General features: G+C 45.4%; 7 protein-coding genes across 7 annotated transcripts; 3 read left to right on the top strand and 4 right to left on the bottom strand.

Annotated features, from left to right (window-relative positions):
• Positions 1–1,261: 1,261 nt before the first annotated feature.
• AGABI2DRAFT_119275 (hypothetical protein) lies at positions 1,262–1,884 on the top strand (the record flags this gene model as incomplete). Its single annotated transcript, XM_006462355.1, has 3 exons — positions 1,262–1,393; positions 1,474–1,661; positions 1,722–1,884. The coding sequence occupies 3 exons, from the start codon at positions 1,262–1,264 to the stop codon at positions 1,882–1,884; spliced, it is 483 nt and encodes a 160-aa protein (XP_006462418.1).
• Positions 1,885–2,087: 203 nt separating this feature from the next.
• AGABI2DRAFT_193571 (hypothetical protein) lies at positions 2,088–2,998 on the bottom strand. Its single transcript, XM_006462356.1, has 4 exons — positions 2,564–2,998; positions 2,479–2,503; positions 2,240–2,415; positions 2,088–2,186 (listed from the first exon to the last, which is right to left on the bottom strand). Exons 1-4 carry the CDS (start codon positions 2,972–2,974, stop codon positions 2,130–2,132), a joined length of 669 nt encoding a protein of 222 aa, XP_006462419.1. The 5' UTR covers positions 2,975–2,998; the 3' UTR covers positions 2,088–2,129.
• Positions 2,999–3,863: 865 nt separating this feature from the next.
• AGABI2DRAFT_193572 (hypothetical protein) lies at positions 3,864–5,573 on the bottom strand. Its single transcript, XM_006462357.1, is given in 6 exon segments — positions 3,864–3,937; positions 3,997–4,082; positions 4,138–4,742; positions 4,761–4,925; positions 4,978–5,464; positions 5,517–5,573. The coding sequence occupies 5 exon segments, from the start codon at positions 5,568–5,570 to the stop codon at positions 3,999–4,001; spliced, it is 1,395 nt and encodes a 464-aa protein (XP_006462420.1). The 5' UTR covers positions 5,571–5,573; the 3' UTR covers positions 3,864–3,937; positions 3,997–3,998.
• Positions 5,574–5,673: 100 nt separating this feature from the next.
• Positions 5,674–7,551, top strand: AGABI2DRAFT_223720 (hypothetical protein). The gene is made up of 7 exons (XM_006462358.1): positions 5,674–5,922; positions 5,973–6,090; positions 6,151–6,485; positions 6,551–6,846; positions 6,915–7,106; positions 7,159–7,461; positions 7,541–7,551. Exons 1-6 carry the CDS (start codon positions 5,679–5,681, stop codon positions 7,456–7,458), a joined length of 1,485 nt encoding a protein of 494 aa, XP_006462421.1. The 5' UTR covers positions 5,674–5,678; the 3' UTR covers positions 7,459–7,461; positions 7,541–7,551.
• A 323-nt stretch (positions 7,552–7,874) lies between these two features.
• Positions 7,875–12,838, bottom strand: AGABI2DRAFT_119279 (hypothetical protein; the record flags this gene model as incomplete). The annotated part of the gene is made up of 18 exons (XM_006462359.1): positions 7,875–8,205; positions 8,259–8,392; positions 8,454–8,796; positions 8,853–8,958; positions 9,009–9,107; positions 9,162–9,284; positions 9,339–9,689; positions 9,743–9,819; positions 9,868–10,050; positions 10,106–10,264; positions 10,339–10,534; positions 10,590–10,840; positions 10,892–10,980; positions 11,036–11,140; positions 11,195–11,508; positions 11,559–11,766; positions 11,818–11,971; positions 12,027–12,838. 18 exons carry the CDS (start codon positions 12,836–12,838, stop codon positions 7,875–7,877), a joined length of 4,035 nt encoding a protein of 1,344 aa, XP_006462422.1.
• Positions 12,839–13,136: 298 nt separating this feature from the next.
• On the bottom strand, positions 13,137–14,961 carry AGABI2DRAFT_193576 (hypothetical protein). The gene is made up of 8 exons (XM_006462360.1): positions 14,600–14,961; positions 14,373–14,530; positions 14,279–14,321; positions 14,191–14,219; positions 14,064–14,131; positions 13,753–14,009; positions 13,529–13,697; positions 13,137–13,469 (listed from the first exon to the last, which is right to left on the bottom strand). The coding sequence occupies exons 1-8, from the start codon at positions 14,919–14,921 to the stop codon at positions 13,304–13,306; spliced, it is 1,212 nt and encodes a 403-aa protein (XP_006462423.1). The 5' UTR covers positions 14,922–14,961; the 3' UTR covers positions 13,137–13,303.
• A 469-nt stretch (positions 14,962–15,430) lies between these two features.
• AGABI2DRAFT_179169 (hypothetical protein) lies at positions 15,431–16,048 on the top strand (the record flags this gene model as incomplete). The annotated part of the gene is made up of 2 exons (XM_006462361.1): positions 15,431–15,536; positions 15,586–16,048. Coding segments are annotated over exons 1-2 (501 nt in total), but the record flags the coding sequence as incomplete, so codon positions are not given.
• Positions 16,049–16,139: the final 91 nt, after the last annotated feature.

A 16,139-nucleotide genomic window follows, 5' to 3' on the forward strand; every position in this document is an offset into this window, starting at 1 on the left:
TCCACTCGAGCCGAGTTGAGCCGTCCGGCATAACAAAAAAAGAAAAAGTTTGGGCGGATCATGAAGTAAAAAAGTTGTCTGGATGGTGGTCTACTGATTGTGCCAAGAGAACGGCATGAGACAAATTCTTCCATTTCGACCTTCATCAGACGAGTCGGCGTTTCGTTTTTTCTGATGCTTTGTACATTGAGAAGAACAATCTCTATTTTTTTTTTTTTTGGTGTTTCTTTTTGGAAGGTGGAGGGAAAAAAAAAAAGTTGGGAAGAGCGGTCTCCGGAATTGTGGCCTCATGATCGGCCAAGTCGCCGGGAAACGTGTGCGTCATATCACGTCGTGATCGTGTGACGTCCGCGTGGCCCTGCGGATCTATCACGATAAGTCATAGACAGATACAGGCTAATACATAATTGCACAGCAAACTATATGACGCCAACAGCCATGCGAATTGTATGAAAATCTGCCCAACTACTTGCGCTTAGTTAAATTAACGAGTTGAACGTCACACGGAGTTATCCCCTCACATATCTCGAGCCCGTTTCGTGCGTGAATACAGCAAGGAAAGAATCATCTTACCACCCCTAAAGGGAAAGTAAATAGCCTTTTCCGGTTGTGTAGTCCCTTTATTAAAGAAGGTTCCAGTTTGTGCGTTCAGTTCCCTGATGAAACTGAGTTGTGACATACACTGCCAACCCGTCACACGAAAAAAGCGATAATGACGCCCAAATGGAAGAAGCGGCGGACAAGTGACGTGTTCTGATTCAGAGTTGAACCTAATGAAGCACGCCATTCTCGAAAAAGACGAACAGTGATCAAGATTGATAACGAAATTTTCTCCTGAAATTAGAATATACGTCCAAAAAAGGCGTGAGATTCTGGTTTTGAAAAGAAATCCTGTGCCAAAAGTTATCGTATTGTGCTCCACAATGAGGAAACGTTATAGGGGTCAGCGGGTTCACCTGGGGGAGTTTTATTATTCGGGGAAGTGACAATGATCATCCGAGAGACTGGGCAGAAAGCGATAATGTCACACACTTTAACGACTCATGATGAAGTTCCTCTTTTCGCTACACGAACATCTTCTTCAGGTTCGCAAACTCAACATCCCACATCTTCGATTACATCCAGTCTCCCGATTTTGAATTCCATATAAAGAGCGCACGTATATCAACGAACAGCAACTTACTCATCTTTTCTTTCATCCGGAACCGCTCTCCCTCCGCTACTCTCCCGATAACACTCGATCCCCCCTCCTCACCCTCCGATGTCGCTGGCAGATGGGACGTACCTGATTCACTCCTATGCAGAAGACCTGAGAAACTATTACACTTTGGCTGGATATGACGGTCAAATGGTCGGAACCGTCTCAGGCGGATCTTTCGAAACCCCAACAGAAGTCAGTAGTATCAATCCAAAATTCTTTTTCATTTTTTGTCTACCGTATTATATACTCATCAACCATGTTACTCACTCCAGTGGCAAGTCGAAAAACATCCCAGTAGTGACACCTATACGATCACTGCAAAGGGCTCTCAAGGAAAATGGACTCGTTCCCAGAACAAGACCGGTGATCACATTGTCATATATTCTTCCAAATCAAACGGATGGTCACATCATTGGAAGTTAATCGACGTAGAGACTCGTACCACGGAACCCATCATGGGGTATTTGCTTCCGCATAGCCTTTGCCCTCTCGTGCGGTGGAGTTAATATGTTCCTACTAGAATCGCGACGGCCGAGTCCCCAGGACCTGGTGGGGCTCTTTACGTGACGCTGGATGATTCCGGTAGGGTAAGCAGTAAACCGTATCCTACTCCTCCGTCGTACTGGATATCAGTTTTTCCTACAGCTGTGTCTGGAGTGGATACAGGGGAAATCAGTTCATAACCGAATTCCCCAATGGAGGTTCATAAAAAAGTAGGTCGCAAGAAAAGAAAAGTACCAATGGAATTAATATCAGGCTTGTGTAAATTGTACCGAAATCATAATCATCTAGCCAATGACATTCATTTGTTCTTGGCGCCTCCGGTTTTCGGTTGCTTATGCACTGGTTGTCAAACTTTGAAGACAATAGTAGAGTGATTTTTCTACCAAAGAAGCCACACGTAGTCTATTTAGCAGGAAGATCCAAATCAAACGGATATACTCTCCCGTTTCATGCATCTATAATAAATGAATTGCCCAATGACCTATCAATCACATTCATAAATGAGAGAAAGCATAAAAAAAGAGGCAGACGCACAATACAATCCAACACAGCCGTCAAACCTTGACCAACAAGCCAACTCGCATTAACCATAAGATAATCCTTTTCTATACTCTTCGCACAAACAGACAATACGTATGTCGTGGTTCCAAAAGCTGAGAAGACAAAAAGCTCCGGAGCGAGACCTTCGCAACGTGTTTTGCAATTCTTGACTTCACAAAATGCCATTAGATATGTAGTTCAGAAAGTAATACAAGGAAAGGGAAAGAACGTATAGAGTTGAGGAAAATGACCACAGATCTTGAGGATACACCATGGTGAGAATACGACAGACGATAAGAATAGCAATTGGTAACTCACGTAAAGAATTGCGGAGGTCCATCCCAATCCCTGTACAACCCACGACCTCAACCATTCCCTATCTCCCCAACCAACACCACCAAACCAAACATGCCCACCGCTAACACCTCCGTAACCGCCATCATCATATCGCCCTTTATCAAACCACCAAGCACCCATACCCAACATCATAACCATAATCAAGCACAAAACATATTTCACCACCAACCATCTCAGTGTTCCATCCTTTCTTGTCTCAGTACCCATCGCGGTTTTCGTGGTGAGGCCCAGTAGAGGTTCCAACTCATCATCATCATCATCGTCGTCGTCGACATGCACAGTCGTAGCCATACCCGAAAAATCATCATACACTGATCGAAGTCGAATTGGATACCGAGATCGTTTCCAACGGTAATAATAAACTTGTAACATGAGTGTAAAATCGCATGTTAGAAACTGCGTTTATCTTTTAGCCAGATTCTCATGGAATGTAAAGAGGGGGAAGAGAGGGAGATGGGGTTTGTATACGCACGTATATGGCTAATACGATGACGGTAGACACCAACCCTCCAATAATCGCACCGACGAGGTTACACAAATCCCCTACAATCCATGCCAAAAGGAATAAAAGACTCAATCCCTCCCCAGATTGAATACTATAATTCTCGTATATCTGAGGCGAATACACCAAAATCCTATTATAAGAAAACAACAGCGCGTTTAACGATTTTGTAAGGAAAGGAAGATGAGGCAGTGACGAACCAGCATCCGATGGATATCCACCCGAGCTTGTAGGCAGTGCATCATGCAAGAACGTTGAAGCGAGTTGAATTGAAGAATGTCGAGAAGTGGATGAGAGAGAGTGGGTTGGGTTGTGGCATGAGGAAAGTGTTCTGATCAGAAATTCTTGTGAAACAACTCACGATATTGCTAAGCGTATCCCCATCCACCATATCAGCAGTTTGTCAATATGTAGTAAGGCGTCTTCAAGCCTTTCAGGCTATTATTTTCTATCTACAACCTGGCCGAGTATAAGCAGATGAGGAAGCTCAAGCAAAACCCTTGCGTGACCCTTGTGTGCTTCGGGGGAACGGAGTTAGGGGAGTGAAGGCAAGACAGGACTAGGAGTAGAGTCCTGATACTTGTTTCACGCGAGTATCGGCCGCGAGTAAAGGGTACATAGAGCGCACATATACTCTTGAAAACATTCCAGATGCGAGTCTGATCTTAGCGTCGACGTTCGAAAAAAACTAGCATCTGACATGAACCACGCATTCTCTTATCTTTCCATCACGGACCGGAGACCGATCCTCATGGAAATATCAAGTTCTGAAAAAATAGTGTATTAAGTGATATATGTGTAACAAGACCGAATATATAAATGCTATCTATATGCTTGAAAGAGACAATACGTTCAGAGCTCGAGTCGTTTAAGGGACGGAATTGATACTCACGTCTAGTAAAGCATGGACGCCATGTCTGCCCGAATGCGGTTATAATCTAGGAGACCTTCAATACTTCCAACGGCGGCGAGAGCAAACTAAGTGAATTCGTCAGCATACCGGCAAGACACACCAAGACATGAAAGCACATACATCTTTATCCCATAGGTATTGCGAAGCAACTCGCTTGATATCGTTGACAGTTACAGCATCAACGGCGCTCTCAATTTGCTGCGGCGTCAACCTCTTTCCACTGGTAACAAGCTGCCTGCCAATATCCTCCGCAATGGCACTCGTCCCATCAAGGCTTAGTAAAAGGCTAGCCTTCAACTGATTTTTCGCCCTCTCAACCTCAACTTCCGTTGCACCTATGCTCATTCTCGTCCACTCTCTGAGCGTAAAGTGCACAAGGTCATCAAGGTTCATCAAATTCTCTGAAACGAGGTAGATACCCCATAAACCGGTATCGGAGTATGACGTGGAGAAGGACATGAAAGAGTTGGCGAGGTTGTGTTGAGAAACAATATGTGAGAGACGGGAGGAATTGAGGGAGGCAAGACCAAGACTACGGTCCCAGTTGCCCACGATGCTTTGCATGACCATCATAGGGAAGTAATCGGGAGAACTCCAACCGACACCCTCAACAGCGATGGCAATGTTGGCAGTAGGTATGTCGTCATCACGAATACGGACTTCCGAGCCTACAAAGGAAGGTTTAGGATGCGAGAAACGACCTAGAGAGATGGGATTGGGGGAAATGGGGAGGGAAGAAAAATGTTTCTCGGCAAGCTTGACAAGTTGACCATGGTCGACACCGCCAGCACCAACGAGGACCATACGATCAGCGGTGTAGTTTGTTTTGATGTATGAAGCCAAATCGTTGCGCTGTAGCGAAAGAATATTTTTCTTGGGACCAAGAATGGTACGACCCAGTGGTTGACCTAATAACCCATAAGCTGAAGAAAAATAAAGCAGAGACCTGAAATAACGTACCCTGAAAAGCAACTGCATGAAGATGGTCAAAGACGACCTCTTCCAGTTGTTTATCGACTTCTTCTTGTTCCCTCAGGATAACATCCCTCTCCCGCTCTATAGCCCCATTTTCGAGTTTCGAATTTTGCAGAATATCAGAAATAATATCAACAGCTTTAGGAACATCCTTGCGGAAGCTTTTGGCAAAATACACTGTTTGTTCACGAGAAGTATAAGCGTTGAGATGAGCACCAAGGTTCTCGACCTCTAGCTCCAGAGTATGTTGTGATCTGCGGCCAGTACCCTTGAACGCCATATGCTCAAGGAAGTGTGCTGCCCCGTTGATCTTTTCGGTCTCTGCCCGCGAGCCAGCGTCAATCCAAACACCGACAGTGGCGGTTTGAGCATGGGGATGAGCCTCCGTAGCGACTGTCAATCCATTGGCAAGAGTAGTGACCTCTGTGAGTGGGCCAGCATTACGGATCGTCGCGTACGACCTCGTAGGGCGCTGTAGGTCATTTTGAGCGAATACATTCGCAGTAGAGAAACAAAGGACATACAGGCGAGCGAACAGCAGACCTTAGGGCGCGGCTGAGGAGAGTTCGAGAGACCATGGCCGTCCCAACATTTTAGCAGAAAACTCGGAACGGAAATCACAACTTCGGGACTTGCCGCCGTCAATCCTGCAATTCCTATTTCGGGTTCATCTGGATCTGACTCTCATGGCAAGTCCTGCGGACATAACAAGAGACTTCTGGCTTGCTCAAGGTCTTCCGGCAGATTTTCTTAAACATTTAAAGTTCTTGGGACACCCAGATACCGCCGTCAGCTCCTCTTTCAAGTTAGGCGCAATTGCTCAGGCGAGCATTGGTCTTGCTGCACTCTCAGCAGCATATCTGCATTATTTGAGGACCGGAAACGAACAAGATGTCTCTGTTGATGCTCGACATGCTGCTCTCGAATTTCGTGCGTTGAATCTTTGATAAGACTGGGCAAGTCGTGATTTATCAGCGTAGACAGCCATGCTTATTATTCATTGGAGGGGCAAAGTCCCCCTGATCTTTGGGATCCCATCGCAGGGCTCTACGCAACTAAAGACCAAACTTTTATCAGGATTCATACCAACTTTCCACAGCAAGTCTTCAACGATTACCCCTACTTTGAATAGTTATTCACCAATAAACTTTCTAATAGTCATAGACGCGGAGTGCTGGACATTTTAGAGATTCCCGATACCCCAGAAACTACGAAAAATCAAGTAGCGGAAGCTATCCTGCGATGGAACGCCGAAGAATTTGAACAAGAAGCGATTAACCGCGGATTGTGTGTTTCTGCATATCGTTCCTTTCATGAATGGGACAAACATCCACACGCCGCAACTCTTATTGGAAAGCCACCTCTGACAGTAACCAAGATCAACGTTACCCCTAAACGATCCATTTCTCCAGGAAGACATCCTTTGCAAGGATTTCGCGTTCTCGACTTGAGTCGCGTCCTCGCAGGTCCGGTTGCCGGGAGAACACTTGCCGGTACGATTCTCTTGTCATTTCTTACACGAGTTTCATCATGACCTTCTATGTTATATATGCCTCAGCACATGGTGCAGACGATCTTCTAATCACCTCTCCTAAGCTTCCAGCCCTACCCGGCACTGACACTGACACCTCACGTGGAAAACGTACAACTCAACTCGATCTCACAGACCCTACCGATCTCAAGAAGCTCAGAGATCTCGTTAGTGAAGCTGATGTATTCCTGCAGGCCTATAGACCCGGTACACTGTCATCTAAAGGTCTCGGAACCCAAGACCTGGTCCAACTGAGATCCAGTATAGTCAGTGCCAATCTTTGCGCTTGGGGTTGGGAAGGTCCTTGGAAAGATCGCCGAGGTGTAAGTTTAAGTTACTTCTTCCTTCAATCATCGCTCAGCAGTAGTATCACCTGGTTCATCCAATTCAGTTCGATTCTCTCGTTCAGACGGCTACGGGGTTCAACTACGCCGAAGCCGAAGCCTATCATCAATTCTTACACCCAGGAACACCTCTTCCTACTCCTCTCACTCCCAAACCATTTCCATTTCAAGTTCTAGACTATACTGCCGGTTATTTCCTCACTTATGGTATCATCGTTGCTCTATGCAAAACGATAACGGTATGTCCTCTGCCCGTCGCCATTTATCACTAAATTTCCATTGATTAAACAGGAGGGAGGTTCATACGAAGTCCGAGTCTCATTAGCGGAAGTTGCGCAATACCTCCATTCTCTAGGCCGAATTCCTCCCGAAACAGCTTTCGGTCGAGGAAACCCATTGCCTCCTACAAGAGCGCCCTTATCTCCGGAAGTGCAACGGTTCTCGAGCGAGTGGAAGGTTGACTTGGCGTCAGGAAGAAAAGGTCCAATGATAGCGTTGAAGCACCCAGCTGTGATGAGTCTTATGCCGTGTATGCAGAAAGAGGCTCCCATCGTTTTACATGCACATGAAGCAAAGTGGTTAGATGATTGACAGGTAGTAGGCAAAGCGAAAAGACATTTTCGTCCTGTCAATATCCTTTCTTTCCTAACTTTATATGCTGATATATTCGCAGACGTGTACAATTAAAAAAAATGAGCGACGGCCAAGTCCAAATAATCGCAAGATAAGAAAATAAATTAACTTATGCCACCAACCACGGCCAAAACAACAACCACCTAAACACTACATACACTACAACAAGACATAAGCAACAAATTCGCCACTACTACAATTCGGAAACTCACAGGAAACCGGAACTAAGTACTGAAAGTCAGGGTCGAATTACAAATCTTCAGCTTCACATTCCTATCACTCGTCCAATCAAACTTGACTTGATGCAATACCTCTGTCGCGGACATTTCGCCAACTCATTCAAAGAAGAGAAGTTATTTTCCAATTAATGTATATCACAATAACAACTCACCTTCACTCCCAATATTAAAATTAAAAGTCTTGAACGGTTGTCCACCACTATTTCCCTGTCTAGGTGGCACGCCAGGCGTAAAGAAACTAATAAAACTCGTTCCGACCTTCCATACCAAAACGACATTCTCTTCCAATGACAATGTCAGTAATCTTCTCCCATCAGGTGAGAAACTCAAAGCAGTGATGGGTTTCTTGTGCCCTTCCAGAACAAATAACCTGATGGCAGTTTTCAAGTCGTACATGATCACAGCACCTTCGTGCGTGCCCACAGCTAGGCGCTGTGATGTCATATGAAAGTCTACTGTCGGGAAACTGTGGATCCAGCTGAAGCATGACGGTCTATTATTTATATGCAAAAAACTCACGTTTTAACCACGTATCCAATAATTTCCGTGGCTGTATCAAGGACTGCATCTCTGTTGGTCGTATTATTTGGGTCCAGAGACTTCACAACAGCTTCCATAAGTTTCGGTAGATTAGGTTGAAGAACCGACGGCCGCTAACAAGTTTCTCAAATCAATAAAGAAAACCTAACCCAGATTAGAAAGGAAAACACGCACCTTGCGAATCAGAAAAGCAACAATCTGTAACACCGCTCTCCGATTTTCAAGTGTCGGTGGTGTAAGAATATCCAAACCCAAAGTCGACATAAACAAAGGAGTATTATTCGTCGCAATGAGTAAAACAGCAGCTCTCGCTTGTGTGCCAACGTTTTGTGGTGAAATATCATTCTTCTTCGCAGTTGTCGCTAACATAAACAGCGAGCGTAGTATCTCCATAGCGTCGATGTAATGCTGCCAGACGTTGAATCCACGAGAACACAGATCGATCGCCAGGACGCGGTAGCTTGATTTTTCGTCGAGGAGGTACATGCTGATAGATTTAGAGATGTCCCTGAGCACACTATTAACACAGGCAGTCAGTTCGAGAGTGTCAAACGGATATAGGATGGGACGTACGGAGCGGACATAAAACTATATTTTTCCGCAGCAATATATCCACATATAAACAGCGACAGCGCAGCATTCAAAGACTCTCGCTCAGAGGGTAACTGAAGACAAGGCACTAACAAACCACTGAGGCTCACACAAACCAGAGTCCTTAGGATGACTCACCGAAATGTTGCCAATTTTCGACCGTTAAACTCGCCTCTTCATCCGTCATCGCAGCTATACTAGTATCAAAAACTACGCGAATAGCACTCCTCAATTCCGCTAATGATTCGATCAGGAAGTCGATTATAAAAGAGGTAATGGATATCATCTTACTTGAACCTTGGAACCAGAGACTAGCCAAGTACGGCAAGCTAGGCGGACTATACGCTTCACCAACACATGATGACAAAGACGTAGTATAAAACGAAATAACCCTACTCGCTGCCGCCGCGTACTCTTTGTCATAATCAGGAGACCGCTACTATAGCACAGGAAGACAAATATGCATACCTTCATACAACGCCACAGCTTTTAAAACGACGACTATCCCTAACAATCTCGCCGCTGTGACATTTCCAGAAATGCACCACAAATCCTTAGAGCTTCTCGTGTTGAATATAGACATTGCATCCGGGGTGGCCAATCCGACCAAGACGTTTGATCTGCTGATGCCTAGTTTGGTATAGCATACAGAATCCACATCGGGATTCAATCCAGGAGTGATGAGTGTTGAAAGGACAGTTCGTAATTGATCTAAACTATTGAGGATAGCTCTTGTCGTATCACGACTAGTACTGATAGTTTTAGCGAGGGAAATGGTGTTGGATATGAAACGTTCAGTTTGTAGGCAGAGAGTAGAAGCTGGATAACAAGATAAGACTTAATAGGAGCAGTAGAAAAATGAATCAGCATACCTGCATCGGAGGCTTTCGGTAACATCGCAGGAACACTCCACACACTTGAGCGATCAACAGAAGCTTTATCAAGGTCACTAACACAAGAAATTAGCCTTACTTCAATAAAAGGCAGAAAAACATACATCCGCGTCCATCCACCTTGCTCCAACAACTCATCAGCCTTCGTGGTGCTCATCGACCTCCAAAATTCCTTTGTCTGTACATCCCAAAGCCGACAGCGATGGTCAGCATATGTCAACAACAGGTTACTCCCTCCGAGACATATAGACTCCAGTCTTGTGGACGCGCCCGGGACAAGGTACAAACTGTTGTGATATCAAGAAGCATCAGCGACGCTCTTGAGAAAAAAGTACCACGCACAAATGGAATCCATCAATAACAATAACGGCAACAGCACCATCCTCAGCTACACACAACGCACATCCATACAAAGGGCTACTCTTCTCCCGAACTTCAACTTGTACGACTTTGCTCAAAGCCGTATTGAACAACACCCACCGACCACAGATTTCAAGAGTGCTGCAAAAAAAACAAACAAGAGGGATAAGCCAAACCCGTTCTTTAACGTGTCATGTATTCAAGCAGAGACGCACTTCATACTCCAAAATGCTACTGAACCATCATCAGCACCACCAGCGAGGTATTTCTCATTAGTTCTAAAGTTGGTGACAACTTGAAAGCCTATGATGTACCCGTTAAGGGGTACATATGATTTCTTGACAGGAACGCCTGTAGGACCACTGTTATCGCATAGCTGTTCCAGAGATAAAAGCCGTAGATAACCGTCAGCTAAATATCACAAATAATGAGGAGCGTGTACCAAGCACATTATGACAAAACTCACATGCTCCCTGGACGACGTGTCCTGCATCAAGGGGAAGGAATGTAGTCGTCTCGAAACCTTGTGACACAGGCGTAAGCAGCTTGAAAATAGGTCTCGTAGCAGCATCATCATGAGGATTCGATCCTTCCTCCCATGTATATGCACGTATTTCGCAACCACAGGTACCTCTATCGAATATCATGAGTTCCGAGGTCGATGGGAAGCACGCAGCATCTCGAGGACCCGTGGATATTGATCTTTGCAGATTAGGGCTGCAAAAGAAGGCTTAACAGGTGACAGTTCAGCCAACACAACGGACTTACAAATAGCGAGTAATATTCGATGTTTGAGGATCTTGTACAGCATCGTTGTTTGCATCGACGAGTTGTAGGCGATAAACATCCACCCGGTCCTGTTGAATCGCAAACCATGACTTAGATAAACTGTATCAATCGAAATCAACTCACATCAAAAAGAACAGCGTATTGACATAGGTCAAGCCATCGTACATCCTCGACGTATTGAGCCGAAGTCTGATGCAAGACTTTGAATGTCCCAGAACAGTCAATAACCTGTAATATTATTTGAACCACAGCCTCGCGGGCGCGCCAAGAGGGGACACGTACCATCAACTCTTCTTCCGACCATGCAATACCAAACAAATTCTCTCCTCCAGGATATAGTACGAATCCGCGCAACGGAGCATGAAACGATAGTTGACCCAGATTTTGCGACTCGTCCAGTAAAACTTTCAGGTTAATTTTGCTGCCTTGAGGCAAGAAATCCGAGGATGACGATTTCTTTTTGAATGGATTAGGAATATGGAGATGATTGAGGCCGAGCTCCGTTTCAGATACTGGAGCTGGGAGATCTGGAAGGACTTGAAGATTCCGAGCGCAAAGTGTTCCATCTGTATTCACACAAAAGATCAAGTCCTTTCCTGTGGATGATAAGTACCTCAAACTAAGGAAAGACTAACGTCCTACTCACCATCGGGATTGGTCAGAACATTCACACTGTTTGTGACGCAGTCGAGCTCCCAATTGCCGAGAAACTCAAGAGTATGTTGCGTGGGACGCATCTCCGACACAAGAGCGTATACTGCAGAGAGCGTCCGTTCTTGTGGGACACCCTCGGCATCCGACGTTGCAGATACCGCTCCCACGTGGTTCGATGCGGACGCAAAAATGTATGTCGTCTGTGGAGTCTATCCGTTAGCACTAAATTCATCATTTTTGGTATGATTCACCTGCTGAGTGGTTGTGACTCGAAGGTGACACCAGATGTAAGTCTCGAAGAGGACGTCGTGGTCTTTCGGGGCTAATTGTTCTCGGGTGAAGCTATCTCTCACTTGTAATGAGGTGATGCATTGGCCATCGGTCAGGGAAAAGAGGTACAGAAAACTAAGGGAAAGTGAGCATTGGATAAAACAACAGCCACAATGCAAAGAATACGTACCCAGATTCCTGGAGAACGACACAAACGAAGAGATCTGGAAGTACCGAGATTGATTTGACCGTGTTGCCAATACCCTTCGTATGAGGTATGATATGGAAAAGTAGTTCCAAATCGTCGGCCAAAATCAGATCCGGGGATGGTCGATCCCTTGGAGAAGTAGGAGGTGAGAAAGGCCTGGAAGGGGGTGTGATATTGATCAGAACCTTGGATACATCTTTCCGCCTCATCGGGGCTGGTTCCTCCACAGGAATGGCAGGTATTGTCTTTTCTGAGGACGAATCTGATTGAGTTTTGGTCATGGGATTTTTCCCCTTGAGCAAGTCTTTCAACTTGTCCGGTTCGTCGTCAAAGTCAACATAATTCTTGGGAGCTTGGGCTTGTTCAACATTAACTCCAGATACTGCTCTTGGTCTTGGCGATACCTTCCAAAAGGTAGAGTTCTGAGAGCCCATAGCCATAGAAGGATGATGCGGGGGTGGCGTTCCAGATGGAGATGACGCGTTCTTGGTAGCCGGAGGCTGAACAACGACCGGTGGGATGGATGATGCGGTGTCCCGCGGCGTCGACGGTGGAGGATCCTGGGTGCGGAATACGTATAGAGAGCCGTCCTCACATCCAATCATGACCATCCTGTAGACTTGGCCCCCGTCCTCCACAACGCGTGTCCAGTTCTCCATACAAGTAGGCTGAGCATTACGGACGCTGGTCAGAGGGGTGCTTGGTTGTCCATTTTTACACGTGTTCTCTATGTTGTATGGGCCAGCAAACGTCAGTGGGAGCACAAAGCCGGACGATATGGATGGACTGTTCATATTCGAGGCATCGGTAGCCGACAGCACTCTCTCCTCCGCAAGCCAGAATAGCCAGATGATTATGTAACATAAATGGTTATTAATAACCTCACCAACCCCATGTACGACATAAAATTGTCCGCCAGTCTCCTGAGCAAGTCCTCGAGCGTTTGACCGCTTCATACCTGAACTTTTTGATTAACCAAGCCGAAAACTACATAAAGATCACTTGTATGCCCTATTATAATCTACCGTTCCCCGATATAACTAGATACGGAGTAGAAAGGAATTAAGGGCACTGTGAGCAAACATTTGGATATTGAGTGTTGAGGCGGTGAAATTCCGCAATAATGAACTATATATTGAATTCCATATACAAACATCATAGGTATAGATGTTATTTGACGAAGGACCAAATTAACAGCGGAGAATCCACAGCTTGACCCACAATAACCCATATACACATAAACCAGAAAAAACGACCATTCACTGTTTGAATCCATTATGAGAAGGAACCACTCCAAAGGCAGGTCCACCTTTCCCAAACATCTTTCTCATATCACCCACCAAGAGATCCGGATGTTCAACAGACGCAAAATGACCTCCCTTCTCGTGTCGACTTTCGAACACGAGTCGCTTATTCTTCAACCAACTATACATTATTATCGTTTTTTAGTATTCAATGAACTGAATGACGATGAATTGACGTACGATCGGGGGAACTGAACAAGTTCCTTAGGGAAGTAAGAGTAACCGGTAGGAACACCCAATTCACCACCCGTCATAAGCGTTCCACCGGACTTCGTAAATTCATAATAAATTCTAACAGAAGCAGCAGGTCCAGCGCGAGAGAACCAGTAGATTGACATCCACGTCAGAACTTGCAATTTGGGTCAATGTTTACGTGGGGAGGATATACACAGGACACCTCTTACCTTCATCATCAGTCCAAGGATAATTATCTGTCCAATTCACGAGTCCCTCATAAATCCAGCTAAGAAGTCCAACAGGAGAATCAGCAAGACTATATCCAAGCGTTTGAGGCTTCGTAGACTGTTTCGCATAGTATCCACTACTTTCTTTGTAGTACCATTCCATACGTGCTAAACCGGCTTTTTCTTCTGGCGTATAGCGCGCTAACATGTTAGAAAAGAAATTATACGGGTTATGCAATGGGTGCGGCGGGGGTGCCCTTCAAAGGCAATTAGGATGCAACGGAGTGAACAAGTATCGATATCAAACTCACGTTGGGAAGTTTGTGTGACGCGCTTTCGCATGTTTACCGCCATAGAGTGTGCTGATGCGTTGAGTGATCTAAGAGATGTGTGTAGTGAGCATATCTCTCCTACGAGAACCCGATACGAAACGCGTACGATGCCTCCCCAATCTCCACCTTGAGTCACTATATTCAGTATCCTATAAGCATCCATCACCCATCTATCTCCTAATAAACGCTCTTACCATATTCATTGTATCCGAGGGCTAACATTAATTTATGACAAACCTGTAGTCCCGTCAGGCACAGACGACACTGACAACTTAATATTAGACATACCTCAGCAAACTGAGATATAGCGAATCCTTTCTTCTTAGGTGCCTCGGAAAATCCAAATCCAGGTAAGCTGAGAGCAACGACATGGAATGAGGGGTGGTCCGAAGATTCCTCGATCAACATCGGCAGAATCTTTCTAACTTCCAAAAAGCTTCCGGGCCCTATAAGAAAAAACGTCAACAACGTCTCTTCATTCCATAAACAATAGAAAAAGAAAACAATGTACTCACATCCATGAACGAAGATTAGAGGAATAGCAGTATCCACAGTACTCTTCTTATGCACATAATGAATATTCAGACTCCCAAATCCCTCAACCTCAATATCACGCGTGAATTGAGGCAACTCCTCATTCAACTGAGCTTCGTGTTTCTTCCAGTCATATCCATCTTTCCAGTAAGCCGCGAAGCGTTGCATGTCCTTCAAAGGTACACCGTAATCTAGCCCAGCTTCCTCAAGCTCGTCAGGGTGCCTAACAAGCTCGAGTTTCTTCTTGAGAAGTGAAATCTGTTCGTCTGGGACAGAAATTTTGAAGGGGGATTCTGTGGACATGGTGGGGTAAACGGTGAGAGTGAGGGTAGGTATACTATCTCGAAAGGGTTTTATATATTGACGGGGTTTTCGATCTTGAAGGGGTGTTCGGCAGCCATGGTGGGATAAGCGGTGGAAGAGTGGATGGGAACCTGAAGGTTTAGAAGCAAGTTAGGACCAGCTGATTCCAAAAACTTCTTCTGGCACCGAGGGTTGTTCAGTCTAGACCGTTCGAAGCTTGGAATTGGCTTCGATGTACCCATGGATGGGAGTCGCGTCGTTATTGTCTTAGAGTCTGTTACATGGGAGAGATGCGAAAGTTTGCGGAGGAAAGCTTGGTATATACAAGGAAGGCATACACATGTTTTATTTTTATGTAAGATGGACTGTCAGTGTCAGAATGATCGACGGGTTCCTTCGCAAACGGCCGAGCTTTAGCTACCCCTCGGATTGAATCAGGAATTCGACCAAAACACATTGATCTCGTCGGAAACACAAAAGGACTCCTTTGCAACAACAAGGATGTCAGGATATACTGATCACTGGGATGTCCAAGGACTCACGTCACTGCCCATCGAGATCCTCTCTCGGATCTTCATGTATGTGGACGGCTCAGACATACCCGCTCTTCAGCAAGTGTGTTTTTTCGCCATTTTTCTCGCATACGAAGATGTCTGATATTTAGAAGACGTGCCAAACTTTGCGTTCCGTTACAATGGCACGGCAGTTTTGGTATGATCGTATTCATCGACTCTGCAAAGAACAAGTCGTCTATCCACCTGAAGAAGAATTAGAAGAGTATTCTATAGCTGAACTCGAGCAATGGACCATGCGACGAATTCGTGCTAGGAGTACTTCCCCCGTGAAAATACAACTTCGCAGTCAAGATTTACCCATGCCTCTTTTTTTCGGGAAGACGTTTCTCTCTCCAGGTGGTCGATGGCTTATAAAACCTCATTACGATCTGCGCGTATACTTCGTCGACTTGGACAGCAGCAATCTAGAACTCCACCTGCTGTTAGATCCCAAAAAGGACGACCCACGCATCAGCAGCAATCATCAAGGATTAGGTTTTGGAACGCGTATATGGATAGACCATAAAGCACCGCGATTGTCTTTCCGCTTTCAAGGCTGCATCGCTGATACTGGTATGTTGGTTGAGCGTCATATCCAACGGGACTTACTGGTACTCAGAGGGCGATCCTCCGTTTACCTGGGTGTATATCTATCAGGTCGATC

Source organism: Agaricus bisporus (assembly GCF_000300575.1).
Source record: "Agaricus bisporus var. bisporus H97 unplaced genomic scaffold AGABI2scaffold_7, whole genome shotgun sequence".
Classification (NCBI taxonomy): Eukaryota; Fungi; Basidiomycota; class Agaricomycetes; order Agaricales; family Agaricaceae; genus Agaricus; species Agaricus bisporus.

What these genes read in the sequence shown, in the direction of transcription:
- AGABI2DRAFT_223720 (XM_006462358.1), top strand. Translation starts at nt 5,679, where the DNA reads ATGGCAAGTCCTGCGGACATAACAAGAGACTTCTGGCTTGCTCAAGGT. An exon ending in ATTCATACCAACTTTCCACA is followed by an intron (nt 6,091 to 6,150) that starts GCAAGTCTTCAA and finishes ACTTTCTAATAG; the next exon opens with TCATAGACGCGGAGTGCTGG. An exon ending in CTTGGAAAGATCGCCGAGGT is followed by an intron (nt 6,847 to 6,914) that starts GTAAGTTTAAGT and finishes CATCCAATTCAG; the next exon opens with TTCGATTCTCTCGTTCAGAC.
- AGABI2DRAFT_193572 (XM_006462357.1), bottom strand. Translation starts at nt 5,570, where the DNA reads ATGGTCTCTCGAACTCTCCTCAGCCGCGCCCTAAGGTCTGCTGTTCGC. An exon ending in TCATGCAGTTGCTTTTCAGG is followed by an intron (nt 4,926 to 4,977) that starts GTACGTTATTTC and finishes ATGGGTTATTAG; the next exon opens with GTCAACCACTGGGTCGTACC. An exon ending in AATACCTATGGGATAAAGAT is followed by an intron (nt 4,083 to 4,137) that starts GTATGTGCTTTC and finishes GAATTCACTTAG; the next exon opens with TTTGCTCTCGCCGCCGTTGG.
- AGABI2DRAFT_193571 (XM_006462356.1), bottom strand. Translation starts at nt 2,974, where the DNA reads ATGTTACAAGTTTATTATTACCGTTGGAAACGATCTCGGTATCCAATT. An exon ending in GGACCTCCGCAATTCTTTAC is followed by an intron (nt 2,504 to 2,563) that starts GTGAGTTACCAA and finishes TGTATCCTCAAG; the next exon opens with ATCTGTGGTCATTTTCCTCA. An exon ending in CGGCTGTGTTGGATTGTATT is followed by an intron (nt 2,187 to 2,239) that starts GTGCGTCTGCCT and finishes TGTGATTGATAG; the next exon opens with GTCATTGGGCAATTCATTTA.
- AGABI2DRAFT_193576 (XM_006462360.1), bottom strand. Translation starts at nt 14,921, where the DNA reads ATGTCCACAGAATCCCCCTTCAAAATTTCTGTCCCAGACGAACAGATT. An exon ending in TCTAATCTTCGTTCATGGAT is followed by an intron (nt 14,531 to 14,599) that starts GTGAGTACATTG and finishes TTTTTCTTATAG; the next exon opens with GGCCCGGAAGCTTTTTGGAA. An exon ending in GTGGAGATTGGGGAGGCATC is followed by an intron (nt 14,132 to 14,190) that starts GTACGCGTTTCG and finishes CACATCTCTTAG; the next exon opens with ATCACTCAACGCATCAGCAC.